Source organism: Acomys minous (assembly GCF_964271855.1).
Source record: "Acomys minous genome assembly, chromosome: 17".
Taxonomy (NCBI): domain Eukaryota; kingdom Metazoa; phylum Chordata; class Mammalia; order Rodentia; family Muridae; genus Acomys; species Acomys minous.
Window position 1 is genome coordinate 6,152,004 of NC_140500.1, and position 22,135 is coordinate 6,174,138.

Below are 22,135 nucleotides of genomic sequence, written 5' to 3' on the forward strand. Positions count from 1 at the left end.
ACGGTTTTCTTCTTCTGCATCTTTTCATTTCTTCCTCCCTCTCCCTCTCCCTCTCTCTCTCCTTTCTGGGGGTATTTAATTGAAATACATGCCGAGTTTACAGACTGCAAAGATCAGAGCTGTTTCCTCCAGCAGTGGTAACTATGCATTAAACATTTTGATTTGTTTGAGTTTGAAGTTTGGTCCTTTTTTGCCATTTGCTTCATGGAGTTTGTGTATATTTACAGCCTCTGCATTTAATGGCCACATGCCTTATTTTCACAGATGGCCAGTGGAAGACTTTTTCTTTCTCTAGTGAAGCCGGCACTCAGTTTTGATACATTTGTCACTGTGCCACTACATGCAGCTAGCAAGTGCCCACGCTTGGTGGGGAGCAATTATGCTGGGAGTTTTAAAGGAGCTTTTTAAAGGTTTTTTTTTTTCAGTAAACTTTTTATGGTTTAATTTCCAAGCCTAGAAAAGCTGTGCATGTTTTCAAACAGAGTCTTGTGTTCTTTACATCATTCTGCTTAGAGAGGTTAGGGCAGAGTGGCCCAATAAAAGAAGACTCCCAGGATGTGCCAAACTGGGTTTTCAGAGGGACTCTCACCCGGCCATCCTGGTGATTGAAACTGTCTTTTCATTTTAGGGGATGAGCAGATGCTAATAATAGCATTCCTGGCAACACTGTATAGAAAACATTCTAGATATCACAAGAGTACATGAAATAATACATATATAAAAAGAATATATAGCAAAATAAAAATAGTATCTGTAACAAGGTGATGGGATTATAAATGTGCCTATGTAGATTCCCTGGGTTTTCTGAGCAAAGACTGGCTCTTGTTGCTGCCTCCACAGTGTTATATTCTACAACCTGTCCATCCCCTTATCCTCCTAAAAATCACATTTTTCCTTAAGCCACCTTCACAGGAAAACATGGAAAAAACTAAACACTCATGCATGTAGTAGATTCATTCCCCATCGATCTTTTAAAAAGGATCCTGGCAACATGAAGCAGAGCTTTCAAGAAAAAAAAAAAACACCCAAGCTTTAGCATTTATTGCCAAGATACCCTGAGATCTCTTCTTCCCTCTTTTGCAAATGAGAAATCCTTGCTTACTCCCATGAGTCATGGAGCCAGTGATGGCGAACGGCTATTGATTTTGTGCCTTCACATGTGCAGTGTTTCCATATACACTCTTTAAACAAAAGAGAGAGAAGAGCATATCTGAGGAGACTGGAGGGACTGAGATGGTGGAGCAGCTCTGGGGCCTCTGTCCTCTGGCACTGATTTTAATCTCTTTTTTCCCAGTGGACTCCCAAGGTTGTTAGGAAAGCAAAGCACCGGCTCCTTCATGCTCAGCTTGTGCCCTTTGATGGGCATGTGTATGATACATACTCTAAATCATAAGGGACTTCGTGTACTAAGTTGGCATCTTCCCAGTTAGCAGCCTCCCCAGACCTATCTCTGTTTCTCCTGGCTCCTCTCACATCTTAGCTCTTCCCTTCTCCCTACACCAGCATCTTTTGTAGGGAGTGAGAGCTGTAAAACCAGCAAGTATAAACCCACTCTTACTTACAGTGCATCCCCAGCAGTTCTGATAAAATATACAGGAAAGTTTTTGCTGTTCATTAAAATGATATTTTAAGAGTTTATTCCAATCTTTGTTTTCCTCTCCTACTAAAACTACCCTGTATAATTGAAAAGTGAACTATAACCACAGAGTGCGTGTTTCCATTTATCAGAGCCGGCGTTTCTGAACCAGCCCCATGACTCCATAGCATAGTCTAATTCAATTTATCTAGCTGAAGTAAGTTAAGTGCTGGCTACTCAGGTCACATTTATAAGAATACCGACAGCTTTATAGCTTTCATTCCATGCAAAGAAAAAAATTAAAGAGAAAACCCAGCTGTTTCCGAACTGACTGAGCAACACATTGTTTATAAAAATGATTATCATTGCACAGCATTATAATTCTATATGTGCACTTGTGCACCCCCAGTACACACACGCACCAGAAGTCTTACACACATTATGAGTTACATTATTTTTCTTCGTTGGCCGCCTGTATGTTTCCCACTAGCCCTGCTGGTTAGATGCTGTGAGCATCACAGGTGTGCCTGCAGTCGGGGGAAGAGCAGCAGCTCTCCTCTTAGGCATTAGCTGTATCCTGACTGACACAGATATCTGAAGTCTTGGGTCTCAGTATTTCCTCTCTTCCTCCTCCTCTTCCTCACATACACACCACAGGCTCCAACATGACAAGTGAGCAGTGGTGTGGTTTTGAGTGGCAGTGCTCCTATACAGCTTCTTTGTGAATCGTTTATTTTTGACATAATCCTCAGAGCGACTTTTCCGTGAGTGGCACACTCGGCTACCATGGCGCTTCCCTCTCTCCGGCAGTCGGCTTTTGTGTCAAAGAATAAATTAGTGCTGTTAGACTTGGATATCCAACTGTGTTTTTTATGAAGTGCCTAAGTCCATAAGTGCCCTCACAGAATAGATCTGAATAACCACTCTTTGTTTTGCTTGTAACCTATTCCTGGAATTTAAGACAATGATTATAAAACTTAGAAACTGCGTTTTCATCCAACATTTCCATCCATATGGAGTGCCTGCCTATAAGGCTGAAGTGTATTACCAAGTAGCTTTTGAGAAACTATGAGCCTTCAGAGAAAATGGACAAACATATACATTTGTTTAAAGGACCTTACATGAGCCATACAGAGTTAGGCATAGGCTTTCGGGATTCAAAGATGCGAAAACAGCGTGAGCTTGCCGCGTGACCCTGGATGCCTCCTTGGCGTCTCCGTTGTGCAGGTAGTCACAAGGCCAACATGCAAACCCCTCTGCGGAGATGGAGCATCCCGTAGAGTCACACTCAGGGGACATGGCTCCATCGGTTAGGTAACTCTTTGCTCTGCCACTTTCACTTAATGACTGATGATCTTTGGTCCATGTTCTGAGGCCAGATCTCTGTGCCTCACTGAGACATGTTTCAGTTCTCCTACAACAGGAAACCTCTTCAGGCAGCTCTCTCCTCTCTCTCCCTCCCCTCTCTCTCGTCTCTCTCGTGTCTCTCTCTCTCTCTCTCTCTCTCTCTCTCTCTCTCTCTCTCTCTCTCTCTCTCCTCTCTCTCCCTCCCCCTCTCTCCCTCCCTCTCTCTCTCCCTCTCCCTCTCTCCTCTCTCTCTCTCCTCTCTCTCCCTCCCCTCTCTCCCCCCCCCTCTCTCCCTCTCCCTCTCCCCCCCCTCTCCTCTCTCCCCCCTCTCTCTTCTCTCTCTGGAACTTCTTCAGGGCCTTTACACACTCTCAACCACGACAGGCAGGATATTGACAGAATGATCCACGCCTGAGCTAGGTCCAAGAATCGACATCCTTAGCCTCAGTTTCCCTCTATTCCAGTCCTTACATAAACATGATGAGGGCACCGTTACACTTACCTAGCACACACACTCTAGCTCCATGCTGTTGCTGTGTTGTCTACACACAGCGGCGGGTTCTGAAACACGCATCAAGAGTGTGTAGGCTGAATTCCCAAATGTTTGTTGTTCATGAAAATCAAGAGTTAGTTGTTTCACATAAAGCTTGAGTATTCTTTACAACCCTTTTAAATATGTCTCACATTTTCCAGATAATTTTAAAATTATTTAATTGGGATTATCAGTTGTCTCTACAAGTCGTTTTACCGTCTTGCAATTTTTATTGTTAAGCTGAACATACAAGCTACCATAGAAACTGTGATTTTTTCCTCTGACTTTTCCATCGGCCTTCAGCCCCATGTCACTTTGTGAGGAATCGTGAGACTTCCCACTGGGTTTCCTGTTGACCACATTACCAGGTGAAACTGGGCTCCCGGGTGTAGAGGTAATTACATGTCAAGAAACTTGTCCTGAAGCTGGCTACCAGATTTCAAGCCAGGAGATCATATGTACAACAAAATCAAAGCTGAATCTCAAACTAAACTGGGAGGTTAGGGTGGGCTCAGTTAGCTGAGGCTGATGCTCCACCTGACTGTACCCGAGCACACACAGACACAGCTCTGACCTCCTGATTGGCAGGCCCAGATACTTCTACAGTTCTCTTATTTGCCAAGGGTTCCAGAGTCCACGATATCCAAAGTGTCTGTACATAACCTAACAAAGATAGAAGCTGAAGAAATTGTTCGCAAATTTTACAATAGTTTATAAAATCTATCTGTTGAAGTTGGAGGAAAGACTTGTTTCTTAATGTGTATTGTGTGTGTGTGTGTGTGTGTGTGTGTGTGTGTGTGTGTGTGTGTGTGTGTGTTTATATGTAATTTATACACGATTTGCAAAAGGCCTTTTCTCCCGTTTGTGTTGTTGGTTATTTTATAGAGCACAGAGCTATCTATAAGCAAGAGTGGAGCTGAGGGCTGAGGGGGTGGACACTCACATAGCTTCTTCATCTACTTCAGCAAATGAAAACATCCCCACCTTGATAAATCATGACACTATGAAGAATCATCTACTGTCTCTGGTGGGCTGTGAAGTTCACATAATTGGAGGGTTAAATTTCTTTTTTCTTTTTTGCTACTTCTTTATTCTCAGTGTCATTAGGACAGTAGGAGACCATTTTAAAAAAAGGAGGGGGGGGGAGTGCAGCCAGAGGGGTTGACCTGCTACCAAGTCACCATGTGACAGTCACACTCGGCTCCGTCATTACTTGCATGTGCCTTTCACGAGTTGCATAGCTCTGCGAGCCACATCACAGAGATACTGATATTGGCAGGGGATCACCTAGCTCACTCCTGATGTGTACCTGCCTGGCGGGAAGCAATGCTCACAGTGGGCCGTATGAGTCCCAATCTCAGAGAGGGATAGGGGACCTCTCTCTCCATGCTCCATTTAACTTAAGACCAGAGAACTAAAGAAGAGACTCCACCTTCACTCAGGTACAGCTCCTGCTCTCTTCCCCCTTGGTCCCCACCATGAAAGATCAACAAAGATGGCCACTCTGTCCTTTGTGCTTCCTGTGAAATTTCAGTTGTGTGTAATTTGGTGTAATAGTAATGGAAGAAAACCTCTGATTTTTTGGCTAAGTACAGACATGTAAATGACTTCATTCCTAAGTATGAAAAGGGAAAGATTATTTATGTATATATATATATATATATATATATATATATATATATATATATAAACAGAGAGGGAGATAAAAGTATTCAAATTTTAATTTTATTTTATTTATTTCCTGTTTTTACCATAGGGAACTGAGGTTTATAACCATTCCTGTGATCCTTGCATGTTGTCACTGTCTTTTTTTTTTTTTTGCTTAGTTTCCCCCACAGTTTTCCTTTTAATATTCAAAATATAAGTTTCTTAAATGTTTTCAAGCAAATGAGAATCTGTGTCACACTTATAACCCTGACTTCAAAATGGGATTTGAGACAAAGATCCCTTCAGTGACTTATCTAAAGATTTTCTCATCTTAAATCTGTCCCTTTCATTGTCACTTTTTGCCAGTCCAACAGAAAGTATAGGTATTTTGGCTTCCTTGTTGGGTCCCAAGACTGTCTGCTGTCATATGCAAGGAACTCAATGCTCTTTTCCCTTATGCTAGTTAAAGAAAAGGCTACAGAGCCAAAGGCCAGCTGCCACAGCACAAGAGGAACACGAAGGTTCTAAGAAGAGCTTTAAAAATTACTCACGTCAGCCCCTGGGGCCATCTGGTCTAGAGGGATGGCTTTCTCAGGCCTTTGGTTTTCTGAGAGCCAGGACTACTTCATGGTTCCACTGGCCCAGTACTCACTGTATTTACCAGGCTGTCCTTGGCCTTGCAGAGTCCTCCCCACCCCCCTCCCCCAACCATGCACTTCCTCCTCTTCTGGCTAGACTTTGTTCAGGGCAGCATGCGACCAGAAGACGACTCACAGACTCTTGAACTGGCTTGACATTTCTCCTTAGTCTTAGCAAACCTGAGACCTGATTAGGCAAATAGGACTTTGTTTCCAAAAGAGATCTGGCTGCTGTCCAGTTGCTCATTTTTAATCAAGACGGATGTATATGGGTCATTTTGTTTGGCTCGTGTTTGCACCAAGTTCTGTTTGGACCACTTCATTGGAACTGTTTCCATCTACTCTGCGACAACCCCAGGAGGAAAGTCCTTGGTGAGCATTTTTTTTATTATTAATTTATTCTTGTTACATCTCAATGGTTATCCCATCCCTTGTATCCTCCCATTCTTCCCTCCCTCCCATTTTCCCCTTACTCCCCTTCCTATGACTGTGACTGAGGGGGACCTCCTCCCCCTGTATATGCTCATAGGGTATCAAGTCTCTTCTCGGTAACCTGCTGTCCTTCCTCTGCTTGCCAGTCTGTGTCTCCGCTGCGGCTCTTCCCACTGCAGGAGGATAGGGAAGGTTTGGATCCCCCTTCTAAATAATATTAAGACCCCGAGAAAGCCTGGGTACCCTGCATTTGTGCTTCAGAAAATGCTCACAAAATTGAGGCACGTCATGGCAAATTCTATAAATGAATCTGATCCCAGTGGAAAAAGGTTTATGAAGTTGGTAGGAAATTATGATCTTTGTCCATCACCATTTCCTTGTTTCCCAAATTTCGCTGTGTGTGATTTCTAGCATCTTCCCACCTACTTCTGTGCTACCTGGTCAGTGTGTCTTGTCTTTGGTTTGTTCAGACAAGAGACAGGGCCTTATTCTACCTCTGGATACGTTCCCTCCTCCCTCCCTCCCTCCCACTGTGTGTCCCCAGACAGCCTCAAACTCACACCCTGCTGTCTCAGCCCCCCACAACCTGGAACCCCAGGCCTGTGCCACCCCACCCTGTTCCCACGTGCTACATTTACTTCCTTATTCTGTTGAAGCTGATTCTATTTAGGCAAGATTTAACTCGAGGATTGATCATCTCCCTATTCTTATTCCATGCAATATTTGAAAATATGAATCGAGGATTATGTAAAATGAAGTGTTTTTAAAAAGGTATAATCTCAAATGACTAGCTCTTAATGGTTCTCAGCCTTCCTACTGCTGAAAACCCTTTAATACAGTTTCTCATGTTGTGGTGACCCCCAACCATATATTATTTTTGTTTCTACTTCATAATGTAATTTTGCTACTGTTAAGAATCGTAATGTAAACATCTGGTTTCCCCCCCCCCCCATGATCTTAGGCAACCATGGTGGAAGGGTCCGTGGACCCCCAAAAGGGTTGTGACTCACAGATTGAAAACTGCTGCTTTAGAGGGCGCTGGTGGGGATATGGGAAATTGAAAGAAAGACCATGTGGAGCCTGTATCACATCACCAGTGCCTACGACATTTAGCTGACTCTCCTCTGAACCCAACTCCTTTAGTGATGAGAACTATTTTAAATGCAGCTGTTCTACTGACTTACCACGCTCTCTCCATGCATATCTGCCTGGATTCCTGAGGAATGTGTGTAAACTTTAACGGTGGTATTAGATTCCATGTGGAATTATAGACACGTTGCTTTCCCGATTGGGTTTGTCTTCAATGTTTGGCCACACATTCTCTGGTCCCTCTAATTACCTCTTCCTTTTCCTCGTCACATGTCTAGGAATCACGATACAAAGAGGGACAGTGTGCCTACCACGCTGCTTTCCGCTTTCTCTTGCTGACAACTTGTTGGCCTGTGTGAGGGGCTCCACTCCGGGAAGGCTAATTGCGTTGTCTCGATAATACCCCATGCAGGAGAGGCAGCTGGTTGGCTATAACGTACCTAACACACACAACATAAAAACTGACCGCACTTCCCTCTTCGTTTAGTTTTAGCATCTTGGTAGGAAGGTCATCTACAGAAGTGGGCTCGGTGACTTAGAATTCTTTTTCTAATATGATTGCCTCTGTTTTTGCTATTTTTCTCTTGAAAAACTTTCCATCCAAATGGAACACTACTTAGACATTATACAGTTTTATTTCCCTGCAGACTGTTAAATCCAAGTTTGAAAGGTATTCTGTGTACAGAGTCCATCTTCCAAAACAAGGGCACGTATGTTTTCCTTGACCAGGGCATTCTCAAATGTTGTTGATGGAGGCCAGTGCGTGCATGTGTGTGTACAACTGTCTTTTAATGGCTACATTTACTATGGCAATAGTTTGTAACACTAGTGTCTGTGGCACTCCTCTGTTCTGATGAGTGCAAACAGAAGACTCCCTCAGGCCAAAAAAAAAAAATTAAAAGAAAGAAAGAAAAGATAAGAAAAATGAAAAAAAAAAAGAAAGAAAGAAAGAAAGAAAGAAACCCAGAGGTTACAAAGCAAGGAAAAATACCAACCACAAACCCAAAACAAACCGGGTCAGAGTCTACTTACTTGTGCTTTACTACTGTGAGATTCTGTGGGAGTGACTGTAAACTGGGTCCTCTCGGGTGCTGATAGACAACTGAAGTTTTTCCCATCAAGTCAGATACAGACTTTGATGAATAGAGTACAGAGTTCCAAGGCCACAGACTCAAGAGAAATTTTAATCTAGTTCTTACAATTGTACTATTGTCAAAGGTTTGCCAAGATAAAGCCTGCACTGTATTAAGGGTTTCAATGCCCCATTAGTTCTTTGTGACTACGTTTGCTGGGCTCCTTCCCCTGGAATACAATGATCCTCAATAGCTGTTTATGTTCTGTGAACATTTTACTGTGGGTACCGGTTCTGCAATGAATGTGATCCACCAGTGTCGTTCGTGACACTCTCTCTCCAACAATCTGGCAAACTGTCAAGAGACTGAAGCAAAGGCTGCAGAAGCCAATGGCTGCCTTTCTCGAAGCTGTCTTGGAACCACATCACCAAAAGAGCATGGCTGGAAAACTTGAGGAGAGCCTCTCCTTGCATGCTTTTTTTTCTGTTCTCAAAGTCAACTGGTTTCCTAATTTGGAAGCAATTTAATATATCTTGTGTGGGTGAGATTAAGCATTATATTTTTCTTGAACATCATTTAGTTTTTAACACCATGTTCTTCACAAATGTAAGCCACATACTGCATGCTTTTAAATGACTCGATGACTTTGAGATTTAATTTATGTCTATTTGTATCTCAAATAACTTGCCAACTCAATATTTTGGCTGAACAATCCAAATCAAACTGTTGTCCAAGCAACAGGCACTTCCATTGGATGTACGAAGCCTTGACAAGCAATTAGTGGTGAATATTTAAGTGGCTTCATTACCCTTGTGTGATGCAGATGGCATCTGGGAAGGGGAAAACCAGGGGACACTCCTTTGAGTTCTGCTTCTGTGGGTTGATTACCTGACTATTGGAAAACTTTGTCAAAGCCTTACACACCACCCCTACACCTCCACTGTCTGTGTAAAGATGAAACAGGCTTTCCAAATACGTTGCTACTGGGAAATCTCTATGTGCACTTGGTGACCAGGGAAGTTTGTCTCCCAGGATCCCAGCCTACCTCCTTTAGGTACGCAAAACCCAAATGCCAAGACTTTACAGGGGTTTGAAAGAGTCAAAGTTCCTTCAAACACCCTGCTGATTATTTTCCTTAATTGCCTTAGTGTGCTGTGTTGAACACGCAAAGGTGAATAAAACAATGCCCCACGTCTCCTAGAAGCCGATTTTATTATATATGGCCCAAGGGGAGAAATGTCTTTGAATAATTATAGGTCCAAGATTCTCATTTTAATTTTTTTTTATTTTATTTTAAGGAGAAAACAACACTGGAGAGTCTGACTCAGCAGTTGGCAGTTAAACAGAATGAAGAAGGAAAATTTAGCCATGGAATGATGGATTTCAATATGAGTGGAGACTCCGATGGTTTGTGATGCTTACTTGTTCATAATTCAGGGTGGAGTGGGAGGGTATATTTAGAGGTGCTAAAAACAGCAAAAAGAACAGGCAGAAAGGTCACTGCCCACCTGACCGTCACAGTGGAGTTAGTTCACTGGGCAGTCCCCACGTGCCAAGCTCTCCTCAGTCATTTCCCATGATCACCTTTACACCCTGAAAGCACCTGTCGGTGCCACTGCAGACAAAGAGGTCAACCCTAGCAGTGTGGAGTCACTTCTCCACCATCAGGGTGCTGTAAGTGCCAGAGGCAGGACTGAGATCTAAGATGACATCATTTCAAAGCGAATATCCTTACCCAGCAGCCACCCTGCCTCTCCTCCTCATGTCCTGTGTGCCAAACTTTGTAGAACTACATATCTATCGGCTCATTTTCCAGCGGGTATTATCAGCTAACCACACAGTTCCTAGCACACGGCGTGGACACTTTTTTTTTTTGCATTTTGGAGCCTTTCTACCATGCTATCGACACACTGGAAGGCACCGACTGTAACCCAATGTCTAGACCAAATCTAAGCAGCACTCAATCTGGGCAACTCCACACAGCCCTCCTATGGCTCAGCTCGTGTCACTCCAAACACCACAGCCAGCAGCCAGCAGCCAGGGTGATACCCAATTTAGCAAGGAGGGCATAAGAAGAAAGTGTGGGTTCTCTTTCCAGTACTGGGCAACATGCATTGTAGGATTTTAGGGGCCCAGCCTTGCTGTAGGCCTGGAGAAGACGGAATCTCAGCAAACCACTGAGATACACACTGCAGAAGAGAGGGGTCCCTGAGACTCCTCAGCACACATCTCTGGTTATCAAGGCTCTCACTAGACTAGAGGTAGCCAGGCTTGAATATCTAATTTCTTTACGGTCCTGTTGAAATTGAGCTTGTTCAATTGGAGAGCCAGAAAACACACACAACACAACACAACAACAAACAGACAACTCGCAGCATCGCCTTCTGTTCCTTGCTACGGTACCAGGAAGTATAAACCTGGCCCACGTACATACAAAGAGCCTATTTAGAGTTGATGGAGTCCCATACTGTTGCTCTTGTGGCTTATGTTGCTGTAAGGTGTAAGAACCGGAAACAGCAGATGTGCCACCATCATTCCCTAGTTACAAACACATTTCAGAAAGATGTTGTTTTGCATTAGCACTGCTGTTTGTCAATCGAGAGGCAATTACCAGTCGTAACACATTTCATCAATTTTAAGTTATGCTCGCATGACAAAATACATTCTGGCAATAAGCACTACAGCAGCAAAGTCTGCGTTGCCATTGTCTAACTCAATGGTGCTCATGGGCACAGTAGCTTCCGGTGTACACTGAGCAAGGAGCATGTGAAGAGTGAGGAACCCGGAACCATGCAATGCACTGGAGAGGTGCTGAGCTATGGGCCGCGCTTCCAGAGAGATGCTAGTAGCTGTCGCTGTTGTTAATTTGCCAATTGTATAGAGGCAATATTGACCGCTTACTGCTTCTTCAAATTAAGAATATAGATGACTAGGAGGGAATTCAAAAGGAAAGTATATGATTTTGTTGGTGGCACAAGCACTAGACACCCACGGAATCTGTTTCATGTTTTGTTTTGTTTTGTTTTTTTATAATGACAACAGTGAAGATTTAGCTGCAGACTGCCATGTTTTCTGGCTTCCCTTGTTCTCATCGCCTGAACTCAAGCATCTCTGCTTCTAGGCTGTGGGTTACTCTGCCAGAGATGTTTTATGAAGTCACATGAGGCCAGATAAGGCAGTGTGCAGCTTCCTGAAACTCAGTGTGCCTCCTAAGGGATGGGGGTGCCTCTGATCAGCAGTCACCCTTGACATCCAAAATACAACCATCAGTTGCTCTCTTTTCATAACACATTAAGAGAAAAACATCCAGTGAAATATTTGCTTTTTTAAGAACCAATAGTGATATACTCATTAATTGGCCCTTTCTCTGACAACTACCCAGTGACGTTTATGGGCAGGGTACACTGTTGTTACTTACATTGATACAAGATTGAAAGGAAACACAACATGAAAGGGAGATACTTACATTGTTTTGACCAAAATTCTTTCTAGCAAGTTTTTACTAATGTGTTCTCAGAGACAAACAACAACAACAACAACAAATGAGATGCAAATACTCCCAGTTCACTCCTTGTGCTGCCCACCTCATCCTGCCACACCCTTAGTTTGTCAGACTCTTCACCTCTGTACTATTTCTCAAGGACTGGTCCACTCAGAGGCTAAGCCCATAGAATCCATACAATATGTGCCTCCTTTCTCTGGGCCCTTGAAAGTAAATGCTGAAACTGTCCACAGTCCTTTGAAAGCACAAGAAGAAATGAGAACTGGGTTAAAAATACAAACATTTGCTGCCACAGGCTTATCACAGACACTTCATAAGCAAGCATCTGCCTTAGGAACTGGGAGTACCATTATCAGAAGTACTTTTTGTTTTCAGATATTTTAATAGACTAAGAAAACAGCCATCAGGGAAGAGCCCTGCCAAAGTCTCAACACTATTGACATAAGTGGTGTGTTCCCTGTTTCTAGGAAGTGCCGGAGTTTCAGAGTCAAGAATTTACAGGGAATCCAGGGGACGTGGCAGCAACGAGCCCCACATAAAGCGTCCAATGAATGCCTTCATGGTGTGGGCGAAAGATGAACGGAGGAAAATCCTTCAGGCCTTTCCTGACATGCACAACTCCAACATCAGCAAGATCCTGGGTAAGGAGAGTGTGGGGGCCTGAGCGAGTGCCGGGGAGACCTGCCCTGCTGTCTTCTGCTTTCAGAGGAAGACATGGCTGTGGAAGGCAACTGCTCCTCTGCTGCTATCTTCCGCTTTGTCAAAATATTAGCACTGAAGGCCCCTTGTACAAAAAAGCACCCCCTGTTCAATGAGACATGAGCCTGATTTGTAAGCCCCCCTCCCCAAGGAGTGACACACCCATTATTGTGAAATCCTCTCTGCTTTGACATGGCACAATCATCTTTAGTTATGACAGAAGTCATGTTGCTTTCACATGAGCCATTCACACTTGGTAATGGCCTTCATCTCTTCATTCCGTTTGTGAACTACTAGACATGCAAGTCTTCTCTTTCTCTCTCCTCTCTCTCTCTCTCTCTGTCTCTCTCTGTCTCTCTGTCTCTCTGTCTCTCTCTCTCTCTCCCTCACTCTCTCACACACATCTTCCTTTGCAGAGGCATAAGAGTTTTGTTTAGTATGCATGGTGTGCTTGGGAAAGGAGAAGACTTCCGATCTAGAAGACCCTTCTCTTTGTCTCCCTACAGACTAAAGGTGCTTTTGGTGACTCATCAGAATGTGTCACAGCTTTGAGTTTAACTGAGAGGGTGTCTTACCTACCACCACAGCTCCCAGTGTGCCAGACAGAGGACAAGATGCACATAGACCCCAAAGCACAGACACTGGGTCACACAGAAAAGATGGGGAAGGAGGGAGGTCACTGAATAGAGACCCACTGTGAACTGATTTAAGACAAGGACCAGAGAGAGGGAAAGAGAATTGAAGGTTCTGTTCTCCATTTGTTTGTTTGTTTGTTTGTTTTTTAACCTCATCTTTATCACCAAGTAGTATGATGCGTTAGAATAGCTAGGGATATTTCACACCGGCCCTTCTCCAAGAATAAGAGTTAGGATTGAAAGCACATAGCGCCATCAGAAAAAAAATGAAGCCTTGATAAATAAGTAGCAACCTACACATAAAGCACTTCTTAAGCTTTATTAAAATTGAATGATGCTCTTGGAATTACATGTCTACAAGTAGTAATACATTCTTTTGTATTTATAATCCCAGATCAGATCCTCAACAAAGACAGTAGATGCCACCCAGGTCATAAGGTGTTATAATGTGATCAGACCACATAAAAACACATGCACTTAAGCGTGTGTTTTAATATTTTCTTCTAAAATAGTTTCCAGATAAATATATGCATCTTGTCTGAAAAATTAGAACAAATGGCACTGAGCTGCAGAAATAATAGGATTTCAATAGGATTTCCACTTTTGAACACACAAATTTGTACATAGTAAAATGCTGGGAGTGATAAGAGTGAGGTAAATATCTCTAATATCTGGCCTCAAAATTAAAGAGATACACCTCCCAAATGCCAGGACTAAAGGAGTGTGGCTCTATTTCTGGCCGCATCCCCCTAAATTTAGAACATGCCCACCCCTGCTTCAAGTGGAACCACTTGATAAGCAAGCTTGGTGCTAAATCCTCACTGGCTAAAACTTTATTCTACGTAGAAGAGCAGAAGGCGTGAAGAAGCTTCTGTGGCAGCAGAGGGGGGCTGAGCGGCTCAGGACTCCTGCAGGCTCAGGGTATCCAAAGCCTTGATCTGCTCTCCATAGGCAATCCGCGCGCGCACACACACACACACACACACACACACACACACACACACACACTTAAATATCTTTAAAAGTTTTTTAAAAAGACAATATTGCTCTAGGCAATGCAACAACAACTTTACGGTGCATCAATAACTGGCTAAGACACCCCCTTTCTGACTTAAGGTGAGGCTCACCATATGATCTCTGCCATTACAGTATACACACAAGACGGCTCCAGCCCAAGTCTTTCTCATACAGCCATATTAATTAAACATACAGCATTTTTAGTCACCCAGAAATTAAACACTGAGGTGTGTGTGTGGGGGGGGGTGGCCCACAATATTTAGTTATAGCTTTAAATAAATGTAAAATCTTCAAATAGTCACAAGATGGTTCTGAATGGCCTATTTTATACAAAAGTACAAAGAAGGCTTGATGTTTTTCTCTTTACCGATTGTTTTGGATAACAGCCTCCGACAGCATGCTGCTAATTCATTCTGCTTAAAACAGGCGCTTGAGCTGGGTTGACATTTTACGTAGTCTCTGGGGATCCTGGTTGACATTTTAAAGGGCTTCTAAGCATTTTATAATACCCTAAAATCTGGTTTTAATAAGCCATTCTGCTGAAATTGTTAACATAAGGAATCACCTTTTACTGTTTGGCGCGAGATCAGGGACTGGGGACATCTTTTTCTGATTAGATATACAGTAGTCGGAGTAAAATGTGCAAATTCATTACATGCCCCATGGAGATGACATTGCTGCTCAGCTCGCACTCTCCTCTCAGAACCAGGCAAAAAGAAAAAAAGGGAAAAGCTCCTTATTTTCTCATACTTTGAGCATCAAATATTTTTCCTTGCAATGTTCTCTTCGGTTATCAGACGGGACTCCCAAGAGTCTCTTCATTTTTCTTTACAAACAACCCACCCTTTGAAAACAGCAAGCCACTTCCCCATTGTATGTGGCTGTGGGCACAAAGCAAACCAAGTAACTGTTTTCATCTGTTTGCGGGGAGGACGCACTCCCACGGGGCCTTTGCCACCATCCTCGTGAGTGCAGTTATGGGATCCACAGTGAGCTGCTGTGGTAGCTGGGCAGCCACTGAGGCCAAAGCCAACTTGCCATTGGCTGTCCTCACCCACGGGAATTAAGTAAGCTGGACTTGCCTCCAAACTGAGACTGTGCAGTCCTAAGGTAGATTGGACCGCTGCATCCAGTTGGTACTTCTGGGTCTTAATTCATAACCATGAACGACTAAGTGTGTAATCTGAGTAGTGGGAGTGTACGTGCCTGTAATCCCAGCACGTGCAATAGTATAAAGCAGGAAGACCAGGAAGACCAGCCAGCCGGAGCTGCCTTGAGAGAGCACAGCTCTAAAATAAAAAAGGTATTTGTATTTGCAATTGTTACATGGCCCTATTTTTTAGACTATAGCTTAAGACTGGGTGCTCTTAGGGGAAATATACTGTCAGAGGTAAAGTAGGGAGTTTTAACTCTTAACCTACCGAACCAGCATTATGCACATGGTAAGAAATATAAAGATGGCTGTCAATCCAAGGCAGGCCACTTCTGAGAATAAGTATTTCCTTTATTTTATTTTCCTTTATTTTTGGTACAGGGTTTCTCTGTAGCCTAGGCTGGCCCAGACTCACTTTGTAGAGCAGGCTGTCCTAGATATCTCACAATGATCTGCTTCCCTCTTCCTCCCTGAGTGCTGGGATTAAAGGCATTTGCCACTATGTCCAGATAAGCATTTCCTTTCTTTAAAAAAGAAATATTTTAGAAGGAATTTGGATAGAATTTTCAAAACTTTGTAGGTTAACTGAATTTCCTTATTTCTGTATTCAGTTTTGAGGTAGGTTTTGCTCTCAGTCAGTGGTCCTCAACCTTCCTAATGCTGCGACCCTTTCATACTGTTCATGTTGTGGTGAGTCCCCCCACCATAAAAATATTTTGTTGCTACTGTTCTGAATCATAATATAAATGCGTGATATGTGACCCCTGTGGGGTCATGACCCACAGGTTGAGAACCACTGCTCTAGAGTGTGTACCCTGAGGTGGAGTTTGGGGCTGTACTTAGAATAAGATGACCTGGTCAACCAACCATGTCGCTCAAACAGAAGTGTTAGAGCAAAGTACAAGCACCTCTGCTCTCTGAACCCCAACCCTCACTCTGTTTGGAATAAATGAAACTATACAAGCTGTCTGGACTGGCAGGGGCAATCTGTCTAAACTACTTCTGACACTTGCTGGTGTTCTCACTGGATCATAGTAGGTGCACACGTGGGTCAGGAGAATGATGTTTTTGGGCAGTGATCTCATGCACGTGAAAGTCAATTCTCTCATGTATGAAAACATCTTCAGTGTTGCCTATCTCCAAGGACTCTGGAGCCTAAAAGTAGCAAGATGGCATAATGTTCCTTTTTAACATAGTGTAGCTTATTCTGTGAGCCTAGGGGTGCCCCTAGTGGGTCAGAAGACAACTTGCGGGGGTCAGTTCTCTTTGTCCACCACGCGAGTCAGGCCTGGCTGCCAGCGCCTTTACCTGACGAACTGTCACGGGACCCAAGATGAGCCAGTGTTCTCCGCACAGTTCCCACACAGGACAAACCCTCAATCTCACACCTCGTGACCATAAACAGCCATTCAGAGCTGATTGTAAACCACAGTGTTCTCTACGGATGTGGTTTCTGAAAGCATGTGATGTCTGAACTTTTGTGATAAGCAATGTGCCCTCACATACTACTCACATACAAAGACTCAGTAACTTACAGCTTCGCAACATGCGATGAATTCACATGGAGCTTTTGGCAATTTAACTGCATCATATGAAATTCTTAAGCATTTCAGTGCATAATAAGCAAGTTTCGCTAAACTGTTCATTCAAGTCAAAAATAATGCATTGCCCAGCGCTCCTGTCTTTGGGTGCATAATTTCCTTGCAGACACCTCTGCTCTTGTGAAATCTCGCCTTTCAAGTTGATTTTGCTAATCAGAAACATGTTTATATAGTTCTGGATTTTGTCCAACATTTTTTTTCCGACTTCTTTCTTGTTCTCCATGGCATCTCTTTTTTTAGGATTCTTAGAAACACTGTAAATTGGCGTCCTAACCTCCTCCTCTCCACAGGATCTCGCTGGAAAGCTATGACCAACCTAGAGAAACAGCCATACTATGAGGAGCAGGCCCGCCTCAGCAAACAACACCTGGAAAAGTACCCAGACTACAAGTACAAGCCTAGGCCAAAGCGCACCTGCCTGGTGGACGGCAAGAAACTGCGCATCGGCGAGTACAAGGCCATCATGCGGAACCGGAGGCAGGAAATGCGACAGTACTTCAACGTTGGGTATGAAAGCTCCCTCCGTCCCTGTACTGCACAGCGCCACGTCCCTGGTGTCCAGAAGAGAGTGCCCCCTTGGCTACATGTGTTTCTGTGTTTATAGGGGGATCCACGGCAAGCTGCTTGCTCTCCTATTAGTTTTGTCCCAACTTATTTGAAAGCAGTTTCGCTTCAGTAGCAAATGCAGTCTTTATGCTTGCTGTTACGAACTTAGAGGTATGACCGGTTCTTAGCAATTCTTTTCCTGCTGGCGGTTCATGACTCCAGAGTTTCACTACTCGCAGCTTAGCCAAGATAGCACAACCTAACAGGGGTTGCAAACGAGTCAGTATTTTCTGAATATTGCGAAATTGCTGAGCTAAACACGTATGAGTACATGCACGCATGCGCACATACACACACATGCGCGTGTTCACACACCACACACACGTACACATGTTCTGTGTGTACATCTCATACAGCAGAGGTTTCTTTTAGGACACACAAGCTCAAGGTCAGGAGGGCTCCATCCTGTACATAAAGCTTGCCCCAGGAATGCTCTCCTCTGCTTCCCACAGAGAGGCCATGCACAGTGATGCTCTATGCTGCTGCCTACACTGGCACTGCAGAATTCTCAAGATACACGGGAGTGAGGCCACCCCATACTTGAAACAGTAAGATCCAGAGAACTTAGGGTAGCAAACCCCACACTGAATAGTCAGAAGGAGGCTTAACAATCAAAGAAAGGTGATGACACCTGCCGTGCACCCTCCCCTCCCTTGAAAGAGCCACATGTTCTGTGTGAGGTTCTGGGAGGTCACTGTTCCTGGAGTACATGGTAAACCTACAAATAAATAAAAAAAAATAAAGCCCAGATGGAGGCCTGTGAATCTCATCCCAATGGGATCAGCTTAATCAATCAGAGTAAATCTGAGACTAGGGAGTTCCCAGGTTAAAGGTTTTAAAGAGTCTCAAGATGGGGACAGTGGAAGCAAGTGTGAAACTGGAGGTTACTTCTGGGGCGGCCCTGCCTCTTATCCCCCAAAGGGCTAATGCCATTTTCTCATAGCAGTTAAATAACACAATAGCTTTACCTCCTCATGTTTAGGGGATCATAACATTATTTTGAAGGTTCTAAGTAGTTTAGAGATTTTCTAGTTTACTTGAATTGTTTTTAGGCTTCACTGTAGGAAAAACAAGCGAAAACTCCTTCCACCTTCATTGTGGAGGCAAAGTGAGCCATGAGTCAAGCTCTTGGGTAATTTCGCTTAATCTTTCCGTGCCAGATAGTTTTCCTAATAACAATAAAGTAGGGTTATTTTAATTATCAAATGACAATTGTAGATGTCTTCGTATCTATGAAGTACAAGTAAGGCATTAGAATCCACATAGGATGCCATTTAAGCACGTTGGGTAAGTGGGTAAATGCTGGTTCGAGTCAGATGGTGCTGAGCCAGAGTGAAGCTGCAACCTCCTGTGTACACTCACCATCTCTCTCTGCGACAGGCAACAAGCACAGATCCCCATCGCGACTGCCGGTGTTGTGTACCCTGGCGCCATCACCATGGCAGGGATGCCATCCCCTCACCTGCCCTCAGAGCACTCGAGCGTGTCCAGCAGCCCGGAGCCTGGGATGCCCGTGATTCAGAGCACTTATGGTGTGAAGGGGGAGGAGCCTCACATCAAAGAGGAAATCCAGGCGGAGGACATCAACGGAGAGATATACGATGAGTACGACGAGGAAGAGGATGACCCTGACGTGGATTATGGGAGTGACAGCGAAAACCATATCGCGGGACAAGCCAACTGATAAGGGCCAACAGACTGCGCCGAGCCGGGGACTTAAAAGAAGCCCTCGCGGGCTCATCCTTACCAGTGGCCAAGCACATTAACTTTCTCATACACTGACTGTTATTTTAACTGTTAGTCTTAAAATAGTTGGGACATCAGCTGACAAATAGACCTCAGCCTCAAAAGGCTCGGAAAGGAAAAATTACAAGCAAACAACATCAACAAGAGATTGAAATAAGCTATGGGTAAAACAACGCCAGTACTCAGCTGCTATACCCAGCACTGAAGTCTCACCCGTCAACTTTTTTTTTTTTAAATAAACTTTATGGCTGTTTGTTCTATAACTAGAAACCCTCACTCAGGTACACAGTGCCAACAAGTGGCTTGTGAATGTGTTTTGTTGTTTTGTGCTACAATTTTTAAAAAGAAATAAGTTTTGTTTCTGTTTTGTTCTGTTTGGGGGTGGGTGGGTTCTGGGCTTTGCTTTTACTTTCCTTTTCTCTTCTTTTTGAATGTTATCTTGCACCTGACAAAAAGAGGGAAGATGGGTGTATGTTCCCTCTGCCCTCTCTAACTCTCTGCTTTAAAGATGGAGGCCTGTGTGTGAGGGTCGGGGAGAGAGGAAAAAAAGCGCCTGTTTTTTTGTTTTTTGTTTTTTGTTTTTTTTTTTGCCTTCTTTGCGTCTACGCCACAGAGTCAGCAATCGTTTTCCTTGGAGACCTCTAACCCTTGCACACGACACTACATCTTTGAGCAAGTGCCAAATTCATACTGAAGCGATCACCAACTTCATTTTGTACCCCCCTTTTCTCCTGTTCCTTCTTAAGTTAGGACAGTGTTAAACCTTAGGCAGTCCTTGGAAAGAGCTGATACACCAGCAACTGGTGAGATTGATTTTTTTTTTCTTAATGGAAACTGTAGGTGCCGTTCTCAGGTGAAATGAGAGAGAGAGAGAGAGAGAGAGAGAGAGAGAGAGAGACATAGAAATTTAGACAAAAAGGTATTTTCTGATCTTGGATTTCTGTGTATGTGTGTGTGAGAGAGTGTGTGTGTGTATGTGTGTGTGTGTGTGTGTGTATGTGTGTGTGTGTGTGTGTGTGTGTGTGTGTGTGTGTGTGTGTGTTTATGGTACATTAGATACATTCCTATTAGGGAATAATGTTGGGCCATTGTGAGCAAAACCCACGTGTGGAAATAGAATTCCACCCCTCCTAAGCAAGTGGTCTAGAAGCAACCGTGGCCTTGACTTTGCATCTCTAGTGACAACAGAACTAAGCATAGGGCTCAGAAATTCTATTTTTCAATTTCTAGTACATTGGGGGGACCCGGTGGCCCTGTGTCATGGAGATGTGCGCAGCAAATGTGGAAGCTACCAGCCCAAAGCTTCTTGAGGTCCCTTCTCCCTGGACTATTTGCTTATCCTAATGCTTGCTACTTAGTGGTGTGTGTGTGTGTGTGTGTGTGTGTGTGTGTGTGTGTGTGTGTGTGTGTGTGTGTTCCTGTTGAAACTTTAAGTAAAACAATCATTATTTGAATATATTTGGCCATTTTTCAGAAATACAGACTTAACTTATGTCCCCAACATCCAACCTTTCCTCATGAGGAAACAGAACTGATGATTTTATAAGAGTTTCTTTTTATCTCTTCAGGCAGTGAGGTCGGAGACTGTTTGCATTTCTCAAGTGTGGGCTGTGTATTTGATGCCCTAAGATTTGGTTAAAATTCACCGCAGGACCACAAAATGGAGCCTTCGCTGAACACAGAGACCCTTACCAGCATATGGTCCTTCACTGTAATTTGAATCTGCTAAAAGGTCAATTGCTGGTGCCTGCAGAGTACAGGCTCAGGGCAACAGCCAATGGTGACGGGACTGCTGGTTCTGATCACCAACCAAAAGGCCAGGACAGTGGTAGGGCCTGTACAAACAAACACAGAGTTACTTCAGGTCACTCACCATTGTTTGTGTTTAAATATTAGACAGTGAACACTGCAGCCAAATGCCTAGATGTGTTGGGTTAGGGTATCCCATCCCATTCTCGTGTTGCGCTGCCAAACACTGCCCTCAAATTTGATTTTCACAAATGAAAAAGCAAAAAAGAAAAGAAGAAGGAGGAAAAGAAAACTCCTTTTTGTTTTTCTCTCTCTCAGAAGTCTTGCTCTGGGGTTTTGCTTGGAGGAGCTGATCATACCTGCATGTCAGAGGTTTGGTTCTCTTTTCTGTTCGTGGGTTTTTTGTTTTTTGGTTTTTTTTTATGACTGTATTTTCATTTGAATTGCCTCTTTTTGATAGTGTTGTAAAATTATGATAAAATAATAATAATAATATTAATAGTAATAATAATAATAACAGTCAGCTGTTCCAAGATTAGTAAATTATGTATAATTTATTTTATTTCTCCCTTTCTATTTTATTCTGCTCTGATTTGGAAGTTGTTAGGTATTTAAAACTAATTTCTATTTCCAGCTCATATATACACATACACACATGTGTGTAAGTGTAATACACCCATACTCACGCACACACTTGCTTCTCCATCCATAACTTCTTCTGTGTTAACAGTTTTGGCCCCAGTAGCATCAATTCTGGTATTTAATATGAAGGAGTGAATTAGTAGGAGGGTCGTATTCAATCCTAATTAACTTATGCTCTTTTCTCTCATTTTAGTTATTTAATTACCAATTATCTAGAGCCAATTTTTTTTGTTTTTGTTTGTTTTGTTTTGAAGCACTCTGAATAAGAAAAAAAATAGACACTTGTTTTTATACCGTTCTAATGTACAATGTGAAAACAGATTTATAAAAAAAAAAATGTTTCTCTGTGTCTGTTAACAAATTTCTCCACTCACATGTGCTGAGTTCCTGCCTCACAGCACATTCTAGACAAGCTTGGTTTTCATTTCCTGACCTTGGACAACAAGAATAC

At 43.3% G+C, this 22,135-nt stretch overlaps 1 protein-coding gene across 9 annotated transcripts in view; it reads left to right on the forward strand.

Annotated features, from left to right (window-relative positions):
• The window catches only part of SOX5 (SRY-box transcription factor 5), a 942,792-nt gene extending 922,456 nt beyond the window's left edge, over positions 1-20,336 (forward strand). For all 9 annotated transcript variants that reach the window (XM_084765306.1, XM_084765302.1, XM_084765304.1 and 6 more), the window contains 4 exons: positions 9,633-9,741; positions 12,304-12,477; positions 17,232-17,448; positions 18,928-20,336. In XM_084765306.1, coding sequence (XP_084621432.1) covers positions 9,633-9,741; positions 12,304-12,477; positions 17,232-17,448; positions 18,928-19,231 — 804 coding nt within the window. In that variant the 3' untranslated portion in view covers positions 19,232-20,336. The remainder of the gene's footprint in view (positions 1-9,632; positions 9,742-12,303; positions 12,478-17,231; positions 17,449-18,927) is intronic.
• Positions 20,337-22,135: the final 1,799 nt, after the last annotated feature.